Consider the following 15,621-nt stretch of genomic DNA (forward strand, 5'->3'; position numbering starts at 1 on the left):
GATAACAGAATTTATTCAAATTATAGGAAACATATAAGACTTGATTAAGACAGTAGTAATAAGCTGTCCTCTAAAAGTCTGTTGACGAAATACAATAAAACAAATTATTTCTGTGATGCATTATGAGCGAGTCAGTGCTAACATTTAGCAGGAAGTCACTGTCCTATAGAGAATTATAAAACTATGAAGAGAAAAGTCTGAGTCATCCACCACAAAAATGATTCTTGTGTTTGAAGTTCTATGTTTATTTCAGTAGTTTTTAGGGGGTCACTTTCCCCTCTAGTCTCTCACATGTTTTTACCAGATCAGAATATTAATAATTTTTTCAAAGAATAACTTTTTCTTATGTTCAAATCAACAATTTGTATTGTAGATTCTTTTTTTTCTCTTCAGAATCTAAATAGAACATTTTACACAATCCATAAAAATGTAAATAAGCTCCTGTACACATTTAATAGTTCAACACTTGAAATATGCTGATTGACTTTCTTTATAGAAAAGGTTTTTACATTTTCCTTTAACTCAGTGAGAGTGTGACCATAATGGGATCTTGTCTTGGGTGAGATATATGCACCAACAATAAGAAAATATTTTTCACCTCTAAATAGTAAAGCATTATCGGGTCATGGACATGGGTCACTACAGCATCAATCAACATGGATGCATCCCATGGACACACTGATAGTGAGTTTACTGCATCTTTTCAGATTACAAGTCTGGAAATACGTGTTTTTTAACCTCATCTTAAAAGAGAACAAGCTACATCATGAACACATTTGTCCACATACTTGCCTATGTATAATGTGTTACTGGAGGATTCCACTAGAGGGCACACCAGAGATTTCAGACTGTAATGAACTTCCAGATTTGCATGTAGCCTGTAGCCTAATCAGTAAACATGGTGACATTCAATAAGGTATTGTTAATTGTGAGATCATGGCAGCAGCAGCAACAGTGACAGCACCATCGCCATCACAGATGTACACACAAGCATATTTGTCACTGTGCAGCAGCAATGACACCTTGTACATAATTGCAGCCTTGGTCTACTAGCTTGTCTTCAAAACTTTCCACCACTGTTGTCACTCGTGACATGCCTTCTCACCCCTGACCCCATCATATCACCATAATGCCCCTACACTGCCCCTACTATTCATGTGAGTACTGCAGCTTTTAGACACGCAGCGTTAATTTCTGAAGACATGCACACTCCAAATGGACGCAGGATAAGTGAGGCAGCTTTATGTGTTAGAGAAGCAGGACACATACCTCACAACAACACTGTGTACATTTTTTAAAAAGGTTCATTGCAATTCTTGGTGCTCCTGCCTACCTGGACTGCTGTTAATATGACTGCACAGCATGTGAGCTCACACACAGTGACCATAATTTTACAGAAGCAGCAGATGGACCTTTGAGGATTCTTCTGTCAGCAAACCGCCTCTCTCCTCACAGCAGCAAACATCCCACAGCTGTTTTGTTGCTGCTCGTTTGATCATTAAGATCTAGACTCTGTGTTTGACTTTCACACTTCAGCCGCAGCAGGACATTTAAGCAGGTCTGTGACGTGGAGGGACTGACAATGCCATGAAGAATGAGCGGCCATTTCCACAGTTATTAAGACCGTTTAATAACTTAATTCTTGCAAATCAAAGGGAGAGAGGCTGAGCTCCAGTGGCTGTGCCTGGCAGTGTGCCAGCATCGGGCTAAAGCCGTACAGCGGTCCACCTCCTGCTTTATTCTATGAAAAGATTAGAGGGCTGCAGAACTTATTGACTCAGATTTCTCCTCCAGGTATAGAGTAATTAATGTAATTAGGCCCTCTATCTCTGCTCAGGCCTCTTATCAAAGCTGTTTCCTTATCGCTTCTGGAAATTTAATTAGAAAAATCTTTCCAATTAATGATTTTGCAAAATTAAAGTTAACTTCAACCAGTTGATTCCCTTGTTAATCGTTGGCTAGAGGCATATGAAGAGAAGAGTTGGACAGCTGGACAGAGCTAGAAAGGAACAACAGTATGGACATTACATAAGCTCCACTAATCAATATATTCTGCCCTGGTGGCCAGAAATGTATTAATGCAGCTTCACGTACAGCATTAAAGTTATAGTACTATTACTTGAGATCTTCCACCTTTGAAATAGAAATTGTTTACGTTTTACTAGAGACCCAGAGTTTTGACCCAGATCCAAAGGGGACACAGGAAAAAGCAACCTGAAACTGAGACCCTGAGTCCACTTGGTTACAGCTACAAAGAACTGTGTAAACAGTTAAAGACCTCCACTGTTAACTCCCCTACATGTATCTGATGCCTTTTGAGTGACTTTCAGATTTTACATTCAGCATGAGATGGGTTCATGAATTATGGCTGTTGCCCAGTAAAAATCTATATTTTTAGCCATACTCTGCAGCATGGCCATGTGGATGGCAATGTCGATTTGTCTGTCAGTGCACCGCTCTGGTCTTTTGAAATATATCAGCTACTGGATGGACTGCCATGAATTATGCTACAGATGTTCAAGGTCCTTTAAAAATAAGTAATTACAGCTTTTGAGATCTGCTGACTTTTCCTTTAGCACCACCGGCACGTCATAGTTTTAATTTGTCCAATACTTTAAAACAAACTAATGACATTCACATCGTCCTCAGCTGTACTTTGTGTTAAGCCCCTAATTGACCTATGGCTAAGCCACGCCCCCCCCCCCCCCCCCCCCTCCACTCACTGGGACAAAATATCAACATTCATTGACCGGCGCTATGGCGGGTGTCACAGTACATGGCATTTCGCAGGATGGAATTTATGATTTTTGGAGATATAGCGATCAAATTTTGGTGCATCAAAGTGCCACTGAAGTTAAAGGGAAATTTTGGTTTATTTCAACCCATCTCCTATCGTCCTAAATTTGTTTCAAGTGACTAGTGACATAGAAATAATAGTTAGCATGTTAGCCGTTAGCCTAGATACAGCCGGGGCGCATAGTAGCGTCAGACCTGTTAAAACGTAAGTGAACGGGCAACCTTCAAGTGCAAAGTTAGTCCACTAAACAAGCTTTTTTTCCACAAAGACCGCCTCATATCGTTAGGATAAATGTCAGAGAACATATAGAAAACGACATGTAAACGTGTTGTCTTACCTTACCGGTGTGCTGCCATGTTTGTTTACCATTTAGCTCTGCTTTCCAAAGCGCGGCCGAAATATATCTCGCGAGCTCTAGATAAAGCCCAGCTGGATACTACTCCAGGTGGAGGTGTCTCGTCCTCGGTCACATCCAGACCTTGAAAATAAGGCTGCAACCGGTCCCATTCCTTGCAACAGAGGCATTCCTCTTCTGTGGGCACTGGGGCACAGCATTCACAGGTACACCACCAATCTCCAGAGCTACGCAGCCTTGCAGCAGCCATTCCTCCTCTCTCGTCCTCTACCTGTTGCGCCTCTCTCTCTCTCTTCCTCCGTTCTTCAATTTCATGAAGCTCTTCGTCATTGTATTCTGTATTCTTCGTCATTTTATCTGCAAAACATCAACATGCTAGCATTGTCATTGTTAGCAGGTAAGCAGAATGTAACTAAGTACATTATTCAAGTACTGTACTTAACGTAGGCCTACAATTCTGACATATTTGTACTTTACTTGAGTATTTACATGACATGTTACTTCTTACTTCTACTCCATTATATCCCAGAGGCTACTTTTTATATCCACTATTTGGCACTTTCAGTTATTAGTGACTTTTTAAATAAAAACACATGATCTTCTTATGTGAAATGATGCAGTATTATACTGCTAATCTACCCTGTAGTATACAAAAAAAAATAAAACTGGCTCCACATCATGAACTAAGTACTCTTATAGCCTATAATAACAGAATCATATAAATAATAATAACCTAAGGAGCTCATGTTACAATACCTTGAAAGGAGCCGTTCTACATAATGAGTACTTGTACTTTTGGAGCTTATGGCAAATTTTGCAGATAATACTTTGTTCTTTTACTTAAAGGTCCAGTGTAGGATTTAGGGGGATATTTTGTTAGAAATTGAATATAAGATGATAAGCATGTTTCTTTGGTGTATAATGACCTGGAAACCCTGTGTGTTTTGTTGCCTTATAATCAGCCGTTTATATCTACACAGGGAGCAGATTCTCATCTGTGGAGGTCCCCATGTTGCACAGCCATGTTTCTACAGTAGCCCAGAATGGACAATCCAAGCACAGGTTCCAGATAGGAACTTCTACATTTTGCATCGGCCACTGTAGTAAGAAGCACCTGTAGTGATGAATGTGTCAAAAAACCCAAATTTTTAATGTAAAACTGTTTTATTAAGCGTTTTACAGATTTTAATCACCAGGTTACTTTGTTTTGGAGAGAACAAGACCAATGTGGATAATTCGGTTCCTGGTAAAAACCTCCTGAATATCTGGATCTTGAGTTATCAGAGAAAAAAGGTGAGCACACATTAGCATGTGCTGAGCTAGCATCTCATCTCCATGCCAAACAGCATCAGAAAACACTGATTTGTAACATACAACTGCTTTCATTCATGTTTTTATGTTTATGTAAAGAGCCAAGTGTGACTGTAATCTGCGTGTTGATGTGAGACGCCAGTACTTTTTTNTGTGCTGAGCTAGCATCTCATCTCCATGCCAAACAGCATCAGAAAACACTGATTTGTAACATAAAACTGCTTTCATTCATGTTTTTATGTTTATGTAAAGAGCCAAGTGTGACTGTAATCTGCATGTTGATGTGAGACGCCAGTACTTTTTTTCGTATGCCCAAGATGAATTTCTCTTGAGAGACAATAAAGATCAATCTTATCTTAGCCATTTTTATCACCTGAGCCATTAATTTTTTGAGAGGAGGGCCCTCTGCAGATAATTCTGCCCTCGGTAAAAACCTCCTGAACATCTGGATCACAAATAAGAAACTCTAATTTGTAATGTGAAACTGCTTTGTTCAGTGCTTTATAACCAGTTTTAATCTGGGTCCATTTGTTTTGGAGAGGAAGAAACCTCTGCAGATAATTGGGCTCTGGGTAAAAGCTTCCTGGACAATGAACACTGAAGGGATTCTTACCGGGAGAAGTTACAGCTGGTTGCAATCTGCAATCCTTACTGCCACTAAATCCTCCTAAATCTTACACACTGTTCCTTTAATGTAACATTTTGAGTTCAGGACTTTTACTTGTAATAGAGTATTTTTAAATTCTGGCATTTCTACTTTTAGTCAAATAAACTAGTACTAGTACTTCTTTCAACTCTGTATATTAGCATGCTGTCGTTAGCACTTTAGCATTTAGATTAAAGCACTGCTGTACCACAAGTGCAGCCTCAAATAGCTGTTAGCACGGCTGTAGTCTCGTTAAAATGTCAGCTGTTTAAAGTTTCTGTAAATCAGCCTTGTTTTAACTTTTAACAGACATTTATGTGAGGAGGTTTAGGAGTCTCCGTTCTGTTGGGGAGCATAAAGTCCTTCTGAATCCATAAAATCTGGGGTAGGAAACCCATTTACTCCTGTGTCAGGGATTTTCATTCTTGATGTATTAAGGTGATAATTTAGCACTGAAAGGGACCACTCTTCAAAATGAGTAGCTGCTACTTGGGTAGACTTACATTTTACTTTTGATGTACTTAATAAATTAATACATTTTAATGCAGGATTCCATTTTTCTGTTATGATAAAACTATGAGTACCATTACTTTAGATCAGTGGTTCCCAAATGGTCCAGCCACCGGTTCCAGATTTCTCCTTTGTCATTAGTTCAAGGTCCATGCAGTTAAATACATTTAGCGTCATACTTGTATTGGGCCATGTCATTGAGCTAGTTCGCCGTCTCCGTCAAGTGTCTGTTAGCCACTCAATCTACAGTAGGAATCGGCACTTCAAAATAAAAGCTCTGTGGTGGAAATTCACTCTTATTTTAAAATAATAATAATAATAGTGTGTATTGAAAAACTTTAATTGTTTGCGAGTCACCTGTGGTCCATTCAGAATGGACCTGTGACCCACTTTTGGACCGCGACCCACCAGTTGGGAACCATTGCCTTAGATGATGGATTTTAAGTACCTCTCCTATCACTGCAGCCTGATAAATTCACACCAGACATAAACACATATGTACAACAGAGATAAAAAAGAAAAAGAGATAGCAATTGGTTATAAACTGAATGTCATATTTCTCCATCTGGCATTTTGTTTCACCTTTACCTGCTGGCCACTTCTCTGCATTTACAACATTTTTTATAATGCCAGCTGACTCCAATGCAAAACACACACTCATAAATCACAAGTGTGTGTGCAAAAGTGACTCCCAGTCCTGTAAGGCAGAGCTGTAAGGTGTTGGGCATGGCATCTCAAGTGGGAACAGAGTGGTAGCCATGGTGCAGAATAAAGCAAACAGGAAGCCTGACACCTCAGGAAACTGGTTTTCAGACGAAAGAAACAAGATCCACTCGGCCATGGAGAAGTAAACTGGAAATGAGCAGAAACTGCAAAACGAAAATTGAATAATTTTACATGTAAGTAAAGGATCTTTGTCGCAAATTAAAGAGAATCTTTTTTTTCATGCTATGCTTCTCTGTAATGGCTTCATGTGAAAAATAAAGGCCATCACTTTGGTAAACATTCAAGCCCTCCATCAGCTGTGTGATTGATGCCTCTCCTCTGTGGTGTTCTCCAGGGAATCCCGATCACATCACCTGCATCATGTCTCAGAAAAAGCTGTCTGGAGCAAATTCAGCCCCCAGGCTTGTTGTCAAGATTATAGGCAGCAAACAAGTCAAGCAGTTTATTGAGGAGCCCAAAGAGTGAGTATAATTACAAGACTGGCTGTTTATTTAGCGTTTTTCAAAATGCTTAAGCTGCTGAACAAACATTGCCCAAATTATGATGCTTGCTTACAGTAGTTTTATTTTTGACCTTTTCTTCCTATTTTACCTTGTGTTTTCTCTCATCTCCTATATGTCCATATTCAGCTCTGCTTGTTTGCTCTGTAAGGCTTTAGAACTGTTGTTTTAAAGTTTCTCTCTATTATTGTTATGACCTGTAGGCATTTAAATTCAAGATATTCAGTCTGATTGTTGACTGATGACTGCAGGGGGAGTTGACAGTCTTTTAAAGTGCAAAAAGGATGCAAAAAGGTACTTGAGTATTTCTATTTCATGCTACTCTCTGCTTTCTTCACTTCATCTCAGAGACAACAACTGTACTTTATACTACATTAAATTTATCTGATAGCTATAGTTACTTTCAGATCGTTTACATACAAAATATATGCTTAGTTTATAAAATATTATATCATTATAAATTAATTATAGATCCAATGTTACAGATTAAACTACCCAACTGTATTTAAAAGTAGTTTAAATTTGCTTACTTTTGACCAGCTACAACATGCTGCTTACACAATAATGCAGACATAGCATGAAGCAATAATATAATGTCAGACTGAAAAGGGTCTGCTGCCTAATGAGTAATTTTACATTTTGCTGCTAGTACTTCTTAACTAGTACTTAAGTAAGATTTTGAGTGCATTACTTTCACTTAAACTGGCGTAAATTTACTTTGAGGTACTGCTACTTTTACGATACATAAACGATCTGAATATTTCTACCAGCACTATATAATCTCATGAATTGTTAACCTTTAAGTATATACTGTTAACTGCCATCACTAATTAAAACTTTATTTTTTAAATATTGTATTTTGGAACAATCCCACTTTTTTAACAGATTGCATTCCACTGAGTTCTATATGATTTTTTCCCTCTATATCACATAATTATTATTTACTGTGTAGTTTTGTTGATTGTGTCATTGTGAAGCCCTTTGATGCTTTATCTGTGATTGCTGGATGCGCAGATGGAGTTGACTTGATTTAATATGGCTTGCACTTCAGGATCATTTGTGTTTTTGTTTACATGTTTTGTCCCAAACAGAGATTCTGGGGAGATGGCACAGAAAGAAGCAAATCCTCCAGCTGAAGCTGCACTTGGTGATTTCAAGAAAACTCCAGAAAACCAAGATGTGACGGTGTCCAGGTCTCACAGGCAGGTGCAGCACCGAGTGGACTCCGCACTATGGGCTGTGATCAACCAGGTAGATGTGTGATAGTTCACTGATATCCACAGGAAGTAGAAATAACTTAATTATATAGCACCGTTCAAAACCCACAAAATAACAGTCATGAATTAATCATCTTGGGTCGAGCCCTGAGTGTTCATACATCCAAGTAATCTAGAGATGTGCATGCATATACCTGACCTGCGCGGGGCTACTGTGACTTGCTGCACAGGGCTACTGCAACTAGCCTCCTCTCTCATGTCAGTAGATTTGAGTTATTAAACATGATAACACAAAAAAGTAGAAGTAGTCATGTTTAGTTATATTTTTAGACTGTCGTAGACCATGGGAATGGCAGGTATGAATTTTGTAGATGGGTGTAGTTCCCCTTTGATGGCAAATCCAGCTGTTGAGATTTTTTACTCACAACTACAACTATGAACCTCATCGTGGAATGAGAGGAAAAGTCATACGATCAACAAAGTCAGTAGGATTCATCTACAGGAGAACATGAATATCTGTATCAAATTTCATGACAATCCGTCTTGGAATTGTTGAGATACAGTAAGTCATTTTGTACCACAGTGGTAGATATTGCCATCCTACAACTCATGCTACTAACATGGCTTTATAGAATGTAAATGGGTAATTAATGTAAAAATTCACCGCTTGTGCAGTTGTCAATAATGTTGAAAGTAGCTGTGTGTGCTTTGTACCAGGGTGTAAACATGTTTATTTCTGCTTTCAAGTTGGGCATTTTAACATGGGGGTCTATGGAGATTGATTCGCTTCTAGAGCCAGCCTCAAGTGGACATTAGAGGAACTGCAGTTTTCGGCACTTCCGTGTTGGCCTTATTTTTCAGCTTTTAGGTTGCTGCTTGATAAAAATGTAGCAACCAGGTTACACCTGTCTGACGTGCCACTTCGTCAGTCACCTTTTACAGTACGTGCATCTGCTGATCTGCTGTTGACATTCCGGGATGCCACTGCCAATGCCAGATTGTCAGTAACAGCACATGGTTACGTTCAGGCAACAAAAGTCTGTGGTTCATTTTAGGCAATAAAAGCACGTGGTTAGGTTGAGAAAAAAACATCATGGTTTGGCTCTTCATCACAACACTGGGAAGCAAACACTGGGCTCCTGGGTGAAAGGCCTATCCACCACCCCTCCGGCTTGCCCTACTGCAACTTTCCAGCATTTTAACCTGACAAACCACCATGACAGGTGCCGTCCGGCTGTCTCATAAACTGACGCTGCCTGTCTGCGTATCATACTGTCGCAACAGGTGCCATCTGGTTGACCAGGGCCGTATCATAACCTTGCGAAAGGTTACTGCCGACCACCTTACAAACTGATTCTGTGCGGCGGCGTATCATACAAAGATGGCTTTTGGCATCAGGAGTCTGAAACTAAAATCACCAACAAACTGGCAGTTTTTGATGATTCAGGAATGAGAACAGGCTGCTCTGTCTCACCTCTGCTCTTTAGATGCAAGCTGCAGGTCTGTGTGTCTGTTCGATCAAGGGTGAGGTTGAGCCACACACACAGAACAGAGAAGCCAAGTGGACAGGATGAAGCATGCACTTCAGCTGAATTCACACAAAATCTGGCGATGCAGTACCTTCCTGCAGGGTTGTGCGGAGATGTGGGTGTGCTCAGTTGTGCTATACAACATAACGGCCATGAAACAATCAGACGATAACTTTGTATTTCTCTGACGTACTGTTTTGTTCTTGTAAAGGGCGCTGCCTCACTCTTAAGCTCACTTGACTACCGCTGCATGCAATATTTCTGAGCTGAGGAGGAGGCACCAAGTTTGAATGTCGTGTTTACAAACAGTAAACAACAAATTCTATGTTGTAGGCCTTTAAATGGAGAACCCAGATGAAGCATCATATCGGACTACCACCGCAAAAAGTATGAAAGCAGTGTGTTTGCCTAGAGCACCTATTTACTTTCTACCATTATTGTGTAGAGTGTCTTGTGCTTTATACAGTGCCTTCAAAAACCAGAGCCACCCCAACAAATCTTTCATAGTGGTGGCCAGATGAGGTCACTGAAAATCTTGGGGTTGCACACCAAAACCAAAAGACATAACTTTTTTTGAGTTCCACAACAATCGTTTATTAATGTGTTTTTGTATTTGTTTATACATGTGTTAGGTGATTCATTGTGATTCAGGCTAGTTTTCCTTTTTTTGAAAAAGACAAATATACACTTTTAATTTGAAGGAATACATTGATTGTAAGAGACAAAACATTTACTGGTGAAAGCCTTCTTAACTTTAGGGGAGACACGTGGGTACCCATCGAACCCATTTTCACTCAGATATCTTGAGGTGAGAGTTCAAGGGATCCCTCGTGGCTTTCAACAACAAATCGAAATTTGGGTTACAAAAAAGAAAAGCAAGTAGGAAAGAAAGGAAAAGAAAGCAAACTGACTTTGAAAAAATACAATTTAAACAGTGTGTGAGAGAGACATGGATCAAGAGAGGGCTGACAGGGGGCCCAAAGAAAGCCTTAGCTTATGCATAATAATGGCCAGAATTTGGTGCTACACCCCTGCCTCAAGTAAATCCCTAGAATGCAGTAAAGAAAAAGTAGACAGTGTCACAAACTGAAATCCTTCACTAAAGCAGCAGAACTTCAAAAACTCAATTAAAACACATTTTAGTTGTTAATGGTGTAAATGTGGAACCTGGAGAGTAAGCAGTAGGCTAACTCTAGCTGCCAGATGTTGTCTAGATCAAAGAAGTAAAAGTAAGGAAGAGCTTCTGAACTGTATGTACGGAGTAACGGCACGTAATCTTGCCTGTGATGTTTTTAGGTCACTTCCAGGAGAGTAAACACAGCAGACATGTTCATGGAGGCTTTACTTCACTGGTGGTATTGTTTTTTTTTTCTGCACAGGTTCCTGACAGGCTGTGTGTAACAGCGCCCTCTGGTGATCGCTCCAGGTCCTACATTCACCCAAAGACTCCTCACAGCTCTGATCCCTGTGCAGCTGAAGGGCCGCAGACAACAGAACAGGTTCTCCTTTAAAATATAACCTTAAATACAGCTTTTAATAACACTTACAGTAAAATTGTCATGTATGACTCATGACTCATATGTAGAAATAAGCAGCCAGAAAGGGGAGGCAGAGCTGTTATCTTTCCATTTCGTTACTGGGAAGATCAAGGCAAAACTCCTGTGTATATTTAAAACAAAGCACTGTTTTGCTGTTTTAATTAAAAAAGGGAGAATGTAAAAATATTTAAAAGGGATGGATGTGGAGTCTCTACCAAAATGATAAAACAGAAACAATGCAACCACATTGTCAGAAAAAATACTGGTTTCATACGTTTCTGCAAATCACAGATATGCATGTTATTATGTAGCGGGTAAGTTACGCTGTGGTAAAAGAGCAGTGTGTGAGGATTGCACACAAACTGAAACTTCTCATATTTAGAATTCCTTCAGTGTTAATTGTTCAAGAGGATTTTACCAGGAGCCAAATCATCCACAGAGGTCTCTTCTTCAAATCAAATCAACCTAGTGGATTAAAACCGATGGAAAAAACTTAATAAAGCTGTTTCACATTACAAATCAGTGTTTCCCCTATAATAGCCCAGCACTTGCTAATGTGTGCTCACCTTTTTTTCTGATTGAGACAAAAGGAGGATTTTACCATGAACCGAATTATCCGCAGAGGTCTCTCCAAATCAAACAGACCCCATGATTTCACTGAATAGAGCAGTTTCACATTAAAAGAATCTGCATTTTTATAACACTCTCGTCATGGAAGATCTGCGAACTATGGTGGCCAACATGAAAAATGGAATGGCCCTATCTAGATCCAGTGTTTGGTTTGTCCGTTCCATGGTGGAGCAAAATTGCTCCAAAATGCCTATGTAGATGTAAATGGATCATTCTGTGCTAAGGAAAACAGAACAATCCTTATTTTCAGATGACTATACATTAAAGAAAACATTCTTATTATATTTTGTTACTTTTCTCCCAGTTTATCCCAACAAATCCTACATGTGAACACTGGACATTTAATGTGTAGTTGCATTTATGCACAAAAACCACTTGGTTAGGAAAAGATCATGTTTTGGTATAAAAGACAGTTTTAGGGGACAATCCCCACCACAAACACAGCAATGTCTCAGTAAAAAACAATTGCTTTTCATGGCACTAAAACAGCCATGGGTCAAAGCTGCAGGAAACACAGCAATGGGTACTAAAATACACCCATCATTAAAAAGACAATCAGTTTTGTTGTTGGTTGTTCTTTAAAAATGGTCTGCAGCTTGGCAGGTGTATTATTGTCCAGGTGTCACGCCATCCACTATGCCCTCCACCTCCAGATGACAAAGTCAGCTCATGCACTGTCACTTTAGAAACGTTGATGATACATATGATACATATGAAACATGCAAATATAATGTATTTGTGGTTTGCAGAAATGCACAATGTCACCATTTTCTGGGCTGAAAAAATGGCGTACAGTGATAAAAAAGGATCTATGGGGGTATTACATGCCAGAAACAATCACTTGCAGAGAGGTTTTCATATAAAATACTCAAAAATAGATTCTCTCCCTTAATATAAACCCATGCTTCCCTGAATCTTTGAATTTAGTCCTTCATGTTGGCTTTGATTGACAAGATTAGGGGCAGGCTGCTTAAATAAACTATAAATTAAGTTCTTAAAACTCTTTATGTAGAAGCTGATTGAGGAACACAGCCTCACTTTGGTGTGTTAGGGATTCATTGCAATTAAAGTTTACAATTCCAAGCACATCCCATCTTAATGAAAACTTTAAGAGGCTTTTAAGATATGAAATAAAGTGGTTGTTTCCTGATGAATGCTTCATCGGGTCTTCTGTGCTGCAGCGTTCAGCTCTGTGATCCACATCACAGATTCATAGTGTAGCGCTGCTGTTTAACTGGACCGTTGGCACCATGACTGAAGATAAACTCTCATATTTTTCTCCCAGACAGCCGCGTCTGAGGACAGAGATAAGGCCGAGCTCTCCTCGGCTGTCAGAGAGGAGTTGTCTGATTGGCGGCTCTCCTGTCTGAGATCAACAGAGGACGAAGTGGCAGCTCTTGATCTCACCTGCAGTGGGACGCTGAATCGATCTGAGATCACTCACCTGTTTCTGAGAAATGACGTTCCACTGAAATTACCAACGTTTTCTCTGCTTCTGCAAATGTTCTCTGATAAAAATGATCCAGTCCAGGTAAGGCAGCACTAGCAATTAGACATGCATACAAAACTGTTCTTACAGTTGCTTTTTTGGTTTTAATTACTGACCCTATAAATGTTATATATTACTGGGTGGCTGTTGCAAATATGAACTCAGTGGATAGGAGAAAATCTTCTTTGCAACTGTTAAGATGAAAAAAAAAAAAAAAAAGCTGACTAACAAAAATGTCAACAGAAGGAGGGGTCCTCTGTGAATGTCATACAAACCATGGATGTATAAAAAGATCAGGACAAAGTGTTGGTGGTGGTACCCCATTCATTCTTATGAAAGTTGCTCAGTGATGGGTGAGGCCAACAAAGTTTGACTTTCTGTGCATAATATTGCATAGACGTTAAAGTTGTAGTTACACAGTTTGGCCACCATGTCACATTGGCTTTAAAAGGCCCGTTTCCACTGAAGAAGTTTCTAGTACTATTTTGGAGGCAGGAACTAACTAACCTCATTGTAGCCTGCAGTTCTGACTGCTTCTGTGTATACAGAGCTCACGTGTGTGTGCTTGCGCGAGACCGTTGGTCTCACGTGCAAGCGTGCATACGTGAGCGCGGAGCACAGAGAAGCAGTCAGAACCACAGGCTACAGTGAGGCTAAAAACAGAGTTCAAATGATGTTTTTTCAAACAACTTTTTATGTCGGGGCTTCAGGACACTTGGATCACTACGGACGAGCAGTATGGAGATATTTTGTGGTTTCAGTTATGTGTTTTTGGACGTTTGAATCTGGGGCACCATCAGCCTGCATTAGGTGGAGTTGTGTTGCTACCCACTCTCCCCTGGGATCTCCGCAAGTGATGTGAGGACGCTAAAACTTCATCTGAGCCTCCCTCGGCATATGAGAGTTGATAATGGCTGAATTTTCATTTTTGGGTGCACTATCCCTTTAAGCATAGAAATTCATTCTGCACAATTCAACTCCACCTACTAGCTTTTCCCGGAGCTTTCAACCAAGTCTCAACATCTTTCTCAGCAGATAGAATTTGCCTTTGACCTTTGTAACTTGGGGCATGTGATTACAGATGGTTGTAAAGTGCCAGCATGTTAACGTCTTGTATTTAAGTTGGATTTTAACAGCCTTGAGCAGCTGGTGGATTGTAGGACTTCAAAGGCTTTATGTGATTGATTTTCAGAGTAACTGAACCTCAACCCTTGTGTGGGATGTGTCAGAAACTTACCCCCATAAACTGAAATAGTAACATCAAGCAATATCTCATTACATTTTGTTTTTAACTGTCGTATATGGCATTAATCTCAGTGTTTCTCTTTGTGTGTCGTTACAGATTCATTACAGAGACCTCCTGCAGTTCATATTAAGTTCTGCTTTCCCTGAGGAACTCCACAATGACAGTGAGGTAAGAGGCCGTTTCCGGGTGCAAAATAAACATATCAGATTCTGTATCTGCTCTTCGCAAACAAACTGAAGATGCAACATGTTCTCCTTTCACCTCTCTGCAGCTTCAGTGAAGCTGAACCAGAGGGGCAAAGCTTCCTCACAACGCTGACATCACGAATCTGAGGCAACACACAGCAAGAAACCATCTGACCACGGCTCTGCAACACCTCAAAGGACTACAATTCAGTATATGTTGTGACATAATTTATCATGTATGACTGAGATTGTGCTACTAATTTAATATACATGATAGTTACAGTAAACTTATTGGCACACATTTTGTATAGAGTAACCTGCTATTGTTTTTCCTTGCACTGGCCTGCTTATCAGGGCACTCAAGGACACTTCAGCATCTGGACAAACTGGTCATCAACTGTTTAAAGACCCAAGAGCCTTAGTTCACCTAATTTACAATTTTATAATCAATTACCTCATTGTCTTTTAGTGCCATGTCAAACATACATAAAGTAGTTATGTTAGTTGAGGGTGAAATGTTAACTGCAATTGACACCCACCATGTTGCAAAGTGTTGCGCTATTTCATGTGCAATAACTGACAACCATAGGGCACACTAGATGTATCATACAGACTGAAGCAGTTAGTTCTGATCTGGGGAGCCAATGTAGTAAATGATTCAAGACCATCCACATCTCCGATTTGTTCAGCCACTCAAATAATGTTGTTAAACTAATTGCTGATCACACAATCAAAGCTTCACTTCATCGTCTTCCTATGAAGCTAGCTAGCTACCTCCCTACTTACATACATGCAAAATGGTGACAGGAAAATGCCATGCCGAGCATGAATGAGTTTGTTTAAGATGCACAGGTTGTGTAAAGCGGACATAACTCTCAAATCGGCACATATCTTCAGTCATCATGAAACATAAAAAGTTCTATCTGTGGATGTATAATCAGA

General features: G+C 39.8%; 1 protein-coding gene across 1 annotated transcript; it reads left to right on the forward strand.

Moving 5' to 3' along the window:
• Positions 1-656: 656 nt before the first annotated feature.
• Positions 657-15,329, forward strand: LOC126396959 (uncharacterized protein C1orf87). The gene is made up of 7 exons (XM_050055364.1): positions 657-684; positions 6,680-6,806; positions 7,937-8,096; positions 10,971-11,090; positions 13,045-13,290; positions 14,591-14,662; positions 14,766-15,329. Exons 1-7 carry the CDS (start codon positions 657-659, stop codon positions 14,772-14,774), a joined length of 762 nt encoding a protein of 253 aa, XP_049911321.1. The 3' UTR covers positions 14,775-15,329.
• Positions 15,330-15,621: the final 292 nt, after the last annotated feature.

This window comes from Epinephelus moara, chromosome 10 (assembly GCF_006386435.1).
Source record: "Epinephelus moara isolate mb chromosome 10, YSFRI_EMoa_1.0, whole genome shotgun sequence".
NCBI lineage: Eukaryota > Metazoa > Chordata > Actinopteri > Perciformes > Serranidae > Epinephelus > Epinephelus moara.